This window comes from Nansenia antarctica (assembly GCF_963989245.1).
Source record: "Nansenia antarctica genome assembly, chromosome: 6".
NCBI lineage: Eukaryota > Metazoa > Chordata > Actinopteri > Argentiniformes > Microstomatidae > Nansenia > Nansenia antarctica.
The window spans coordinates 45948618-45963307 of NC_137676.1; the positions used below are offsets into that span (position 1 = coordinate 45948618).

The window sequence follows — 14690 nt, forward strand, 5'->3', positions numbered from 1 at the left end:
ATAAAGCATTATTTAATGCGGAAATTGGACTTTTAAAAATCTGTACAGTGAGGATTAATACCAGACCAGGGAGCAGCATTTATGTACTGCTTGGTAACAACAACTGATCTGTAAAAAAAGATCTGGGCCATCGTAGGAAATCTACAATGCAGCAATTCCATACATATGTTATCCAGTACATGTCCATACCAAACAGTGTATCAGTTAACATTATATTTATTCAGACATAGTATAAAAGCAGCTCCGGTTTGAATAATAAGCATCTATTGCACATTTCACAGCATGACCAAAACAAACAACGGTTGTTTTTTTACCCCGAAAGGCCAAAATAAATATAAAACAACAGTGCCAAGCCAGTTGAATTTTCAACTACAGAGTTACTTACTTTAAGCATGCTCAGATGTTCAAGTTAAAGGAGTCAAGAGATATGTTAAATCTAGTGGACCAACTGAAAGGGAACTACCTCACAACTAGCATTACATCACAAGGCCAGGGCACACATATTAGGGAAAAGACAACATTTTTTAGTTCTGCGTTGATTCACAACTGCAAATTCCAGAATTCTGGATTTTGTAGCTTTCCCTTTGTCTGACAAATTTAAATTTGTGCATAGAAGTCCTGTGCGCCGGCATGAGTTTATTTGGCTGAGCAGCAAACCCCACAGAAAAGACACTCTCCTTGTAGTGCTGTTGGAGAACCCCTGTCTTGTGATGCCACAGGGATGACGGACCCGGGCTCTCAACAGGTACCCGGTGAAAGAGACAATCATGGCCGTGCCACAGAGGCTCATCTCCAGTTGCGGTATAGGTAGAGGGAGGCGAAGAACAAGTTGGCACTCAGGCTCACTAAAAGGATACCTGGCCATAGAAAGCGACCCAGGAGACCTGCATATGACAACACAGATAGAAGTATGTCAGCTCTACATCTACTGCATGTCTAGGTACTGCATATCAGTCTGGCATGGCATTGTGATTTAATCCCAAATAAGTCACGTAACAAAAGCTAACGACATCGGGCAGTTTCGCACCAATTGCAAACAACTGTGAGACAGCCAGCGACTCCTGACAGGCATAAAACAATGTATGAACTTTTCCACTTAACATTTGGCAATCATACTCATCCTTGACCAACCAGAGCAATTGAATAATGACAATATTAGATTGTCTGGTCTATCAACTATGTGATCTTCATCAGGTAGCCCAGCCCATACAATGTCTTATCAGAGTTCTACTCACCCTTCCAGCCAGGGGTGCAGTCCGTCCCTCCTCCCGTGGTGGTGTCCACCAGACAGGCAGATGAGCCTGAGGAGCTGCCCCTCCTCCTCTCCTCCTCCATCACACTGCCCTCTTTCAACAGGGAACTGAGATCTGAAATCACATCACAGTGGACACAGACGTTAGTCAAACACATGCACCCTTATATTACCCTTACTGTTTTGATCAAGTAGGCCATCTAGGAGAGGTTAACGGAATAAAAAGCATACTTCAACCATTTGCCATGAATGTATATTGTTGTAACTGACTTGAGACATGTGTGTTCATAAAACAAAACAGAGGTAACAGTAGTATTCACCATTGTGACTGTGGTAGGGGGAAACGTCTGGAACAAAGGCTCTGCTGTGGAAAGGGGCAGGCTCCGCTGGGAAGTGGGGCGGAGCCGAGGGTGGGCGCTCAGTGTCAGGTGAAAAGAGACGGAGTTTCTGGCCACTGATGTTGAGTCTGGCGGGGCTGATGAGTGGACGACGCTGGCGGGCAGAGCTGGAGCTGGATGTGACAGAGCCCGCCACTGAGGGTGTGGGGGAGGGCCCTGGGGATGACGGGCGGCTCCCAGACATCATGGAGAAATAGTCTGCTCCAGAAGAAAAGGTAGACATACCGTAATTCAAATGTGCCCAGACTCGCGTAACCTTAGAATGTTAAATGTTCTTAGAACATTTCAAAATATTATATCAAATGTAAGTGAAAAAGCGAAGCAGAAAACTGTAGAAACTCTAGATTAAGATTTCACCGTTGCTCAACTTTACCTGAAGGTGGGGAATCTTTGCATTGGGAAGGTGGCCTGCTTCCACTGAACAGGTAGCCTGAATCTGAAAGATTAACATATGTGAAATTTCAAAAAAATGTACAACATTAATTTCAAAGCATTTAGAGAAATACATTGCTATTTCGCTTCCGATAACTTATGAAGCCACGTTTCAGATTCCAACTACAGAAGTCAAGATATGAATGAATAACCAAAAACCCATAGATAAAGGGGCAATCATACTATGCTCAATAACCTGTCCAGAGACAACCAGGGATGCCAGCCACCTTACCTGTTCGGGCAAGGGAGGGAATGGTGCCAAGATGCAAGGCTCGATTCAGGCGGCCAGGCAGAGAAGAGGGTGAGGCTTTGCGTTCTCTGGGACTCTTCTGTCGATTGATGAGCTGAGAAAGGTTAGGGGGCGGTGTGGGGATAAAGGAGCCAGCGGAGATTGGTGAGACCAGGTGGGCCTGGACACTGTAGAGGGGGTCCAGTGAGCTGCCTGATAGGTACCTGCAACAGAAGAGGTAGAGTACAACTTCACAAGGCTGCAGTTTATAAACTGAATCATGTTTTGGTAATAGGGTTCTCTTTTTCGGGAGAGAAAGGAGTTTAAGGAGTGACTGGTGCAGGTAGAGGTGTTAATGAGTAGTTGAATCAGCGATTAGGTGAAGCCACTATTGGAAATGATAATGTAGCCTTTGCTGTATTGAGAATTACTTTTGTGATGTGAAAAATGTATATGATAATTAATCAATTGTTACCAGGTGCGTTCAGTACAGTACAATGTTAACAGTCTGATAGACTATCAGTATCACCTTGTAATTAACATTAAATCAACCTATTAAAGTCTAAAAGCATTTAGCATCAATGTTTTAGAATTCTCTTGACATAAGGTATCAAACCCTTGTTAGATCAGTGACAACCTTTTTTTAAACCTGTAAAAACCTGTTTTATCTAATCTGTGACTCGTTATACCTCAATCAGCCCTTCAAGTGTGTGCACAATGGTCAAACAAGGTCAAACCAACACTAGCCAGCAGCTCAATTATGACAGATGGGAGACAGTGGACTGTGAAGAGGCTAAATGGGTGCTATTGACTGTCACAGCTGTTGGACAAACATAAGACAGTTGACTGTACCAGTTGTACTAGAGGCACTGGTGGAAACACACCATGCACAAAGACCTTACTCCAGAGAACACCACACATTTATTGACACTCCACAGTAATCTCCTCCTAAATTGCACTACTCTCAATATTGTATATCTTTGTACAGTATGAGAAATGTATTCACTGAGTGGTGTGCATTTCTTGCATCAGTACCAAAAGTATTTTTTAGGTTTTCAATATCTTGCGTACAATTGTTGGATCACAGTCTGGACTGTACTTCGGCTTTCTGACAACAAAGACATTTTTAAAAAGGCATATTATTTCACAGTCATTTATTACATTTGAATTACAGCGATCAATTGTACAAGGGTTTACAAAATAGTCCAAGTATATGAAGTGTATTGACAGCCAGCTTAATTCAAGATGCAGTACCCAAAAGAGAACATTTCATTTCGAAGGCAAACAGAGAGTCTTAAAAAAAATGGACGGAACACAATGCTTTAAAAAATAAAATGTAGATCTAAATGATTATTACATGTAAGCTTATGTTGTATGTATATTTTGCTAAACCCCCAATCCGCACATATACCAAAGATGGAAATAAGTTATTTATTTGATGTTAATAAGCTTTTAAAATGGAGAGCACCATGAAAGCTCTGTATAGTCCTTCAGGGTGCTGAATCTTGTGTTTCTGCTACATATTTAAACATTTGCAAGCGAACTGGTACTCATTTGTTACAATAAATACAGAGTAGCAATCACATTCTGTTAGCTACAAATGCATATTGGCACAAAAACATTGTTAAAAGGTGCTTACATTCACAAACTCAGTATAAACCAAAAGTAACTATCATGTAATCCCTATGCTATATAGAAAAACATTATATAGACACTTGGTAACCATTCATGGGTTTGAACTTACAAAGGTTGGTGGCAAGAAAGCTGTCAGTATCCTGTTTGTATCAGAAAGATACTGGCATATATATATATATAAAATGAGCAACTATACTAAAGTGAACTAGAACTGGCTTCAGTGAAATGTATACATTTGGTATAGGTCTAGAGCATAAATGAGTTACATACTCTAATTGAGGACGTGCAGACAAACATATTGTTGTCAGAGCAATGTTAAAGGTAGTCTCGAAATGGTATGACATCACCAGAGGAAGTTAGATGACTTTAGAGATGTTTCAGATTCAACCAAGCAAGATGTTTAATTGGCTAGCCATTCGGTCAGTGCACAAAGTGAATTGTCAAAGTGAACTGTCTTGCTTTACACTAACCATCTCTGCCGACAGTCTCCCCTATTTTGTGGTGGCTACGTCATATCGCAGAGTCTACCTTTAACATTTTTGCAGAATTTTCATTGAAAAAAACAAACAAACAAAGAAATGATGGTCTAATTACACACACATTAGATATCAAACATGCAAAATAAAAGTTGGTGCTGTAATGATACCCTAAAAATACAATCTATAGTCACTCTTCACAGCTACCATTTCAGTAGAATAACTTTCACTTAAAAGAAAGAAATGCTTAATAACAAATATGTAGCATCACTCCCAATTAACTACTTTCCCTCAAAAACAAAAGCTATCAAACACAAACACATTAGGTATATTATGTAGTGTAAATATTAGTGCATGCTTGGAAGGGTTGGGGAGGGACTTAAAAGCTGTCAGTTGGTTTTCATACATACTTAAAATGTGGTGATTTTAGAGTACAATATAAAAAATAATGCAACAAGCGAAGTGGAGGTATAACAGTGTTCTTACTATTCCGTCTAAAATATAAATGAACAGCTTCTAGTTGGATTCTAGATTTGTCATGAGAACAACGCAAAGATGGGACGCAAAAGTCAGGACTCAGGCTAGAGACATCTCCATATGTCTTCTAAATCTAGATATTCAAATTGTGTAGGAGACAAAATGTGTGTGGCAAGACTACTCAACCACTCGTGCTACATAACAGAGGAATACAGTACAAGCCAAGGACTATTACCAATATCTTGTCTTTTTGGGTTCTTGTCTAAATGTTTTCTTTATACACAGGTGTCTTGTATCTTTCAGGTTGTGAGTAGGGCTGTCCCAAACGACTATTTTTCTAACGATTAATCTAGCGATTATTTTTTCTGGTTAGTCGATTACTCTAACGACTAATTTAACGATTAGTCTACCGACTGTTTTTTTTACTGTTCGGTTAATGTATCACTTAATTTTTCCCTAAATAATGGCTGTATTGTCTCTCTCTGTTTAACAGTGTCTTTATAAAGCACTCTGAGTAATAGCTGCTGCTCTTATAAAACAAAGCAGCGGGTGACATGCACATTACTCAGACGGCCGCCCCTTTAAATGATCAGCTGATGTATGGGGGCTGTCTGTGGGCCCGCAATTAAACACAGACACCTTTAATTCGGCGACCTGCTACTACTACTACCAAACAATGAAATGGTGGTATGGTATTTCCATTCAAATAAATATAGGCCTAACTAATATTTTTTAAATCATCCCATAGTAAGAGCAGACATTTCAAACAAATAATAATGCAAAAGATGGAACATCATTTGCAGTATTGTTTAAAACACTACCTTCCCTTCTTGTGTTTTTTTAAAGTGTTTTTTTTTTTTACGTTTTTTCTTTCTTTCCTAGCACCAGGGGAGCCACCCCTCCTAAATTTCTTGTTTGGTACCTGTACTGTAGCAATGACAATAAAGACCATTCATTCATTCATTCATTCAAATGTTCCTTCATGAGTCACTGACAATTTCCATACAAAATGTTTTAGCACAACAAAGTAATGAATGATGCAAAATGTTAATGTTGTAACACAAGAGCTAGGTTGCAATCATTAGTGAGAAATCGTGGCGCACAATGTTTCTCATTAATGAACTCAGTACAACTGACATGCAAGGCACTAGCATTGGTGGGAAAAGAGTTTCAACTTTATCTTAATGATTTTATCTATGCTAGAGAGTCAAAATCATCATGATGAATGATCAAATCTGAGATCTTGAGGAACGTTCATCGCACAGCAAAAATCAAATAGTTTTCTGGCAAAGTTTGTGGCCAGAGCAGGAAACAGCTTCTACACCTTAAGTGCCTGAACATTCAGTAACACATTTGGCCCTACGTTTACACATGAATATGAAGTTATCAAGATTCTTTAGACATAAAAATTCTCATTACTCTGCGAGTATAGGAGACCTCATATGTGACTGGTCTGGTCAATTGGTCTGCAAGTCGGCATCCGATTTAATGTTCAAACTTTTATTTAGAAAAATTTAAATACATTTCAGCGTTGTTGAAAATCAATGACACACTCGCTAGTTAACTAACACACCTTGTTTTGTCGTCTAATGATAGCAAGGTTGGCAGATCGGCGGTTTGAGTCCCGGCTGGCCACATGTCGAAGTGTCCTTGGGCAAGACACTGAACCCCAAATTGCCCGCAGTGAGCAGCCGGCGTCAGAACATGTTGTCTACTTGCGGCCCAAAATGCCCAGACCGTGTCACATGTCCTAACTCGTTGATGAGTTACTGATCGATGCATTGAGACGATGGGGTATACACACATTTTGAGAAAATTATTATTAGCATTTTTTTTTTTTTACAAACATTGGACGGCACATAGCTCTTTAAAGATAATGGTTGGATAGGGATGGCATAATCTTTGTCACCGACCTTGTTAGGGATGTCGTCACCCCATCATGGAAAAGTATTTTGTGCTCTCTGCATGAGTAATCACAACTTTGCGCTTTTTTTGTGATGTGCTGGCTGATCATCAGCCTTCTCCTAACTATCACACTTGCAGCACTCACATTGATGCGTAGGACTCTTTGACAAATAAGCCCACACTGGTGAGGTAGCTCGATTAAGCACTCTCACTACCTATTCTGAACTGTAAACGCATAAATGCATCATAACTGTGCTTTTAGCGCGATTCCTATGAATAATTCTGAGAGGCTCTGGTCCCCTTATTTGAAGCATCTTTTGAAGAGGTGCCCATTTTATTTCAGTTATATTGTTCATAAGGTTTTCAGAGATGGTGTTGTAGTGGGAAAGTGAGCACAGTTTTTTTGTTAGTTTTTTAACCAATAGCTCTTATACAGAATTGGTTAAATGAATATCTAACTGGAGTTTGCACAATTAGTCTGCATAACTAAGAGGAACAGTGTTAAATACTCACTATGGTTACAGTTAAAAGATACTTATGTATTCACTCTTCTTCTTCTTCACTCAAATCCCAAGGTAGTTTAGACAGGAATGTTGTTTAAAATGACATCCTTAACCCTAACCAAACAAAAAGATAATTCAAAAATCAGCTATCGGTAGCCAAAGCCACTGACTGACTGCATTAATTATTAGGTTAATGTCAGGCAGAGGATAGGATGGGAAATTATGGGAGAGCAAGATGTATTAGTGAAATACAAAACATGCTCTCATGTCGGTCTTAGTGTACTTGATGGGTCTTAAGGCACATTTAAGTGTCACTGCTCAGATTCTGACCTTCGACCGCTCGTTCTTCTCTGTCCCATGGATCTGCGTGTTGCTACAGCAGCGGCAAAGCCCACCAGGCAGCATAAGGAGGTGGTGCTGAGTTTGACCATGTCTAGCCAGCCTGTGACATCAGCTTTCAGGTATCTCTCCACCAGGTACAGGCACAAGACCAGGAACCAGAGGACAGACGCCACAGCATCGATTCGCCTCAACCTGAAAACACAGGGACATAGTATTTATAACCAAGGCAACATTAAAATGTTATTTTAGCACTTACAGTAAACCATGTATATTCATTTATGATGACTTAGAAGCCCTTTGTAAGCCACCAAACAATTCACTTTCATCATCACTAGATAATATTGTCTATGATATTGTTCTTATTTTGTCTGAGTGGGGCACTCCCACTCATATTTCTCATTTTATTGTACAGATAGTAAAGACAGACAGGAAAGTAAGGAGAAGAAGGGAGAGAGGGCATGTCAGCAGGGAATGGGCCGGATTCGAACCCATGCCGACATGGGCAAATGTGTGCACTGTAGACTGCGGTGCTAGACCACTGGACCACCACAGGCCACATTGTCTATGTTTAAGGTTGTGAGGCATCACCATTCGTGGATCTCTCAATTGAAACAATGAATGTAAGTCAGGATGCATTACCTCACAGGTCCTGCAAGGTAAACACCAGTGATACAGGTCAACATGCCGATGGATGCAACGACCATCTGGTGGTTCCTTCCGTAGTGCCAAACAAGTTTTGCGTTCTCTATGGCGTCCTCTGGAAGCAGGTCCAGCAGGTCCTGCCACATCTGACCAGCCTCGATGCTGCCATTCTTGTTGGCTGACTCGTTGTATGGAGCAGGCTTTGGTGGGATAACCCCTCCGCTTAGTGTTTGTGGGGCAGTGGAGGGACCAGGCTGGTCTGCAGATCCATAGACTGCCGCAGCAACTAGGAAGGCACAGGTCAGAAAAGCTAGGACACGCAGGACTATCACCCCAACAGGTGTGGTGAAGGAATACGAGCTCTGCAAAGAAAATCAGAACAGACCATGGTTGGATTTCTTACATTAATGAGATGCCTAGCTACCTTATGAAAGGTTGCCACAGGTATCATAATGATGATTTAAAGTAACTTCTAAGCACAGAATAGATGCTTGCTGTAGTAGTCATAGTCTTCAGCAGATTTACTTTGGTTCCATTGGGACTGACCTTTATGAGGGCCTTGTCTGAGTCTCGACTGCGTCTGAGCTGATGATTGAAAAGCACTGCGCGGAGCTGGCGGTTCTGATGCTTGATGTAGTACTCCACAGCTGTTTGGCAGGGTCTGCACAATTTGTAGGTCTGCTCCAAGTGGTGCTTGTACACCTCAATCTCCTCATCATAGCTTTCCTAAGATAGGGAAACAAAAACACAGATGGTGTTTTTTTTTCTTCTTCTTCCATTGAATACAATACTGGATCAAACATTGCAGTTTGATGCAAAATCAGACAGTAACAATAATACATACGTCCTCCCTTGGGATGAATGAGGCCAACTGCTTGATCTTAATGGTCTGGTTGTTGTTGCACTTCTTGCACAGTAGCATCTGACAGTTGACCCATTGCAGTGTCTTGGGAGTTTCAGGAAGAGGCAGGCTGGCTGATACTCCATGGTTCAGATGTTCCATGTGTTGAGCTGGAATCGGTTTGTTGTAATCCCCATTCTAGAAGCAAACAAGACGAGTAGAAGACATTTCATTTCAAAATGTGGATGACGGTGCAATAAAGTCGAAGGAAGATGATTCGCCAGGTTGACCATTAAGGCGGTATGGATTTCATTCAGTTTGAATGTATGGCATTTACCTCCTGAAAGCCATTGTACTGCTCACAGTTGGGGCAGTCCCAGCAGTTTCTATTACCGTAGGGCACCACGGTGTCCTGGTCGCAGAACCAGCAGTTCACATTAACATGTGTGGGCTTTTTTCTGTGGAATGAAGAGAGGTATTTGAGAGGAAAGCAGTTTGATATTGATAGTCTAAAATGATATAGGTTTTTTCCACACAGTGTGTGAACTGTCAATTCCCAAAATTGATGTAGGCTAGATCACTACCCACGCATTCATTGGAATTATAGATGCATTTGCAAAACATTGTATATGCAGCAGCACTACACACCATTGCTCTAATCTTCACATATATTCACCATGAATGACACTGAAGCTGGCTTTGTACTGTGTTCTGGCTAACATGTTCGTGACACATTCGAGGGGCCACTGCCACTCGGCTCGCGCTGTTGTTAGCATAGCTGACTCGGCACACGGAGGGAAACATATCAGCTAGCTAGAGATAACAAGTAGTTAATGCTAATGCATGTCATTTTCATAGAACGCTTGTATTAAATAGCGATGGGACAAATCCTACGGGTTAACAACCCAGGAGGCCATGCATGGTTCTGTTGGTGCATACCTTGTCGCAATTTTGTAAATCAGAGCTCCCCCGGCGACAAAAGCCGTCGCCCCGACTCCGCCATACATGAATTGGGGATATTCCACGAGTAGCTGATTAAAGGCCTCCATTTCCTTCCTGTGTTTTCCAAGTTATGAAAGCATAGCCGTCTTTTGTAGCGTTTTCTTAAGTCAAAAGATTTACAGAGACCCACGCACGCGGGAAAAATCCTACTATGACCTCTTTGTAATCCGAGTTCTCGCTCTGCCGGTACCGGAAACGGAACTGCATTGAAATGACGTGGGGTGTGTGGAAGCACAGAGATAGAAGGAGCCAGAGGACTCACTCGGTATCCATTTCTGTCTGTGGACAATAAGACGGCATTGAACATTCGTTGTTCACTACTGTAAACGTGTGTATGTCGATGATCTTATGATACTTTAGGACTTTATTTAAGAAGAATGACTGCTACACACATATGTTGTTTGCCGAGATCCGTTGTCCTCGTAAACGTATTTGTTACACAATTTAAAATATCTTACTTGCACTCTCTCTGCACACCACCTGTTGGATTTCGAGTCACTCATCCATCTTCCAATTATACACAATCTCTGGTTAAAGCAAAGATAGAGGGCACATTCATGAATATTGATTATTGAGAGCCAATCAGCACCGTCCAAGGCGTGAATAAATGCATATTCATGACGGTTTACAAGCATAATATAAAGTTGTTTTGGGCTAAGCTAGCTACATGGCATAGTCTATTTCCTAACTCACACCTTTCTTAACAACCTATGCATCGTTAAAGTGGAGGTCGCTTAGCTAAGCCCAGCGTTATTAAGGATCAAGACATCTTTTTGTTGGTCAAATGCGACATAAGCCATGGCCTTCCAGTCAAAATAAAACAGGGTTTTGTCTGTATAGCGTCACACATTTCATGATTGATCCAATACTAGAATTTTAAATTGGTTTGTCACAATTATTAATCGAGAAGATGAACAAGAAGATTGGCTGTGAGACATATCATGTTACTGTTAAACATAGGGATGTCTCAGGGGTCTAATCTTGTTATTTATAGAGCGTTTTATTGGGTTTAGGCCTACTTGTGTCTATCATTGAAGGAAAACACCCATGGCCATTTAAAAATAATAATAATAATAATAATAATAATAATAATAATAATAATTATAGTATAATGCAACGGAAGAACGATGTTAAGATCTGAATTTGCAGGAGTGCAGACTGGGGGTCAGATTATTCTGGGATAAACGAGTATTACAATTAATAATTGTACTACTCGCGTACCTCAGGTTAGTAATCGGCTGTTTTATCAACGAATAACCTCAGTAAATAATGAATGTATAATTCTATGCTATGGAATTGTGAATAAACATCGTCTTAGTTGCCTATCGATATCACCAGTAATGAATAGCCCATTGACACTAAATGTTGGCTCAGTGCATGTGAAGAATAGCAAATGTGTCTTATATGGTGTGATTTGAATTTACACAGTATCAGACCATTATATCGCCCTTGTAATCACTTAATCAAAGTAGTCTAGTTTGTTTGGGTCAATTAAAGATCAAGTTTGCGTGCAAAAATAAGATTTATTGAAACAAACAAAGAACACCTTAAAATGTACATTCATAACTGAAGGAACTTTGAACTACACCAAAGCAAAATGCCTCAAGGTGAACAACTTTATATTTCTCAGCTCAATAATTGATAATTAAACAAAGAGAATGTAAAATAAATAACAACACCATCATGTAACATTATACAACAAAAAATAAATGAGGTCTGATTTCCTGTCTGACAGTAATTATTACCCTTTGGCAACAACAACGACCGTTCAAATCAATCATTTAAAAACTAGACGGTGATTGATTAGCAGGCTGTCTTAATAATCAATACTTAGCCTGACAGAGATTCAAAAACAACAACATTGAGCAGAGAGAAGCAGAAGCAATAGAACAATCATATAAAATGTATGTAATACCTGTAACAAAATAAAGCGGTACTCGGGGGAAAACTGTATTCAAAGCCCATTTGAGACCGACATTTCTACTCAAATGAGTGGCCAGGTGACATGTCTGGCTGTCTGGCGTAGACGATCTGCGGGTAGCTGCTGGCTGTGGACACGGAGCCGCTGCTGGGGCTCATAGGCTGGGTCATACCACCGTGAGACCATCCGCTGTGCGGCACCAGGACGGACGGGTGCCGGTGGTAAGCAGCGCTGTAGGCGGAGTGGAAGTTGTGGTTGTGGTTGTGGTAGTAGGTGACCGGGGAGCTGGCGTATCCGCTGGGGGACACGGGGCGCGCGGCGTATCCGTACGTCGGTTGCGACGGGGGGTAGCTGTAGGGGGTCGCCTGGGGTGAAGAGCTTGTCTGCAGGGTCCAGGGGTTACCGACGAAAGGCGCCTGGAAGTAGACCTGTGTCTGTTGCAGGTAGCAGGGCTCCGCATAGTCCATGCGGGTGTTCCTCGCTAAGTAAGGCATTGTTGGTGGAGGTATGTAGGGTCTCCGCACCCTCCTCCGCCGTCTGAAGTTCCCCTTCTCGAACATATCCTCAAACGCAGGGTCCAACGTCCAGAAATTCCTGGTGGACCCTGCACCTTCATTGGGGACTTTGACGAAGCACTCGTTGAGACTGAGGTTGTGTCGAATGGTGTTCTGCCACCCCTTCTTGTTTCTCTCGTAGTACGGAAATTTGGAGATGATGAACTGATAAATCCCATTCAGGGTTAGCCTCCGGTCTGGGCTCTCCTTGATTGCCATGGCAATGAGGGCCACGTATGAGTAGGGGGGTTTCTCCGGGTGGTCTTCCCCGGCCGTGCCCACCTCGACGTCTGCATCCTCCGGGGTGGGGGTCTCCTCCGGGGTGGGGGGGTCTGTCTCTGTGCACCGCTGGGCCACAACCGAAGACAAGTCCAAAATCTCCAACTGTCCTTTATCACAAAACTCCTGTTTGACCTGCTGCAAGTTGTCTGTCTGTGTGCACCGCTGGGCCACAACCGAAGACAAGTCCAAAATCTCCAACTGTCGTTTATCACAAAACTCCTGTTTGACCTGCTGCAAGTTGTCCATTCTGAAATCAAGTCTTGTTCAGATAAATGACTGCGGTAGAGGCGACCACACCAGAAAACGTTTTTGACAGTTGTGTTCACAGGTGAGAGGCACGTTTGGCTACTGCTTTTAAACCCTCCCACTCCACTGATGTGCATTAGAGGCTGGCTGGTACAACCTTTTCTCACGCTGTTTGTTATATTTCTTCAGGTCAGAAGTTCTTTGTTTAGGTTGAAAAGGAGGTCACCAGACGAGTGTTGTGTCTGCATCAGGTCACCAGACGAGTGTTGTGTCTGCATCAGGTCACCAGACGAGTGTTGTGTCTGCATCAGGTAATACAAACATAACAACCCTTTGAAATGCATGAAATGTAATTTTTTTTTTTTTTTTTTTTGGGAAGGGCTGAAGGGCTCTGTGAAACTATCCCAACACCTGTCCTGTGTTGCTGTCTACATCAGGGTTCGGCAATTAGGTTTGGCCTCGGGCCAAAACATTTTTTTAGCCACTAGATGGCGGGCCCGAACATAATCAAAGGCTAATTTAAGTAATTGATTGTTAAAAAATGTGACACGTTCTAATGCTTTGACTTTTCTTTCGAGAAATGTACACATTGCTAGTCAACTAACACAGCTTGTTTTGTGAGCCTGCTAACAATGTAAAGTAGTGTTCTAGTTAACTAGGTAGCAGTCCAATCCATTACGTTGCAGTATTAGGCTTGACTAGCAAGTTTGTGTTGTGATTCTCAACAACGTTGAAACGTAGTTTCACCCTTTTCCATAGTTTTGAATAATAAATATGTGGACTGACGATGTATCGCAGCCTAACTTATTCTAATAATTATTTAACATCGTTTTATTCTGAATTATTCCCCCCTCCTCCCAGACAAGGTCACAATATTTTAGATATAGTGTGAGTCTTTTTACTAACTAGACATTTGACTAGTTAGCCTACTACAGTATTCTTTTTGTTATAATTTTTTTGCTCAATTCTCTATCTTTTATCATAAAGCTATCAGCTTTATAAAGCTGCATGTTGTGTAGAGAATATTATTGTATGGACATAAATGCCGATGATCTATCATGAATGCGATGACAGCATTACCAGTAATGACCTGACACCGTTGCAACAAGGAAATTCCCTTTCACCCACACATAGCCCTCTCCAGTTATGCCATAACTTGCATGCAGACACTTTTGACCCACACACACACACACACAAACACACACATGCTAGTAGTGCCGTTGGGAAGATACAGGGAATACATGCTGCGCCTACTGCATGCAGGCAGCATGGCCATGGCAGCATGGCCAAGTGCCACCCACATACAGGGAGAGGCATGAACAGCGGGCCTGTGGGAGACGGAAGATAACGATCACTTGTTCTCAGGAGACAGACTGTCTCCCCTAACTGACTGACAGGAAAATAGACATATCTAGGAGTGAACAAACTCACTGTAAAGGCTACTGTATTACACTCAAACTGTCTTATGTTCCTTAATGACAGAGTCAGAGCTTATGATCACTCTTACTTTTGATGGCTATAGATAGAAAACATCTTAAATTGAACAACAAACC

At 41.6% G+C, this 14690-nt stretch overlaps 2 protein-coding genes across 2 annotated transcripts; both read right to left on the minus strand.

Moving 5' to 3' along the window:
• Window positions 1–786: 786 nt before the first annotated feature.
• tmem201 (transmembrane protein 201) lies at window positions 787–10212 on the minus strand (the record flags this gene model as incomplete). The annotated part of the gene is made up of 11 exons (XM_080533209.1): window positions 10072–10212; window positions 9470–9590; window positions 9136–9330; window positions 8838–9017; window positions 8289–8653; window positions 7638–7841; window positions 2315–2535; window positions 2024–2086; window positions 1573–1848; window positions 1236–1367; window positions 787–884 (listed from the first exon to the last, which is right to left on the minus strand). The coding sequence occupies exons 1-11, from the start codon at window positions 10179–10181 to the stop codon at window positions 787–789; spliced, it is 1965 nt and encodes a 654-aa protein (XP_080389335.1). The 5' UTR covers window positions 10182–10212.
• Window positions 10213–12114: 1902 nt separating this feature from the next.
• LOC308160601 (uncharacterized protein) lies at window positions 12115–13137 on the minus strand (the record flags this gene model as incomplete). Its single annotated transcript, XM_080534545.1, has 1 exon — window positions 12115–13137. The coding sequence occupies one exon, from the start codon at window positions 13135–13137 to the stop codon at window positions 12115–12117; it is 1023 nt and encodes a 340-aa protein (XP_080390671.1).
• Between the last annotated feature and the right edge of the window lie 1553 nt (window positions 13138–14690).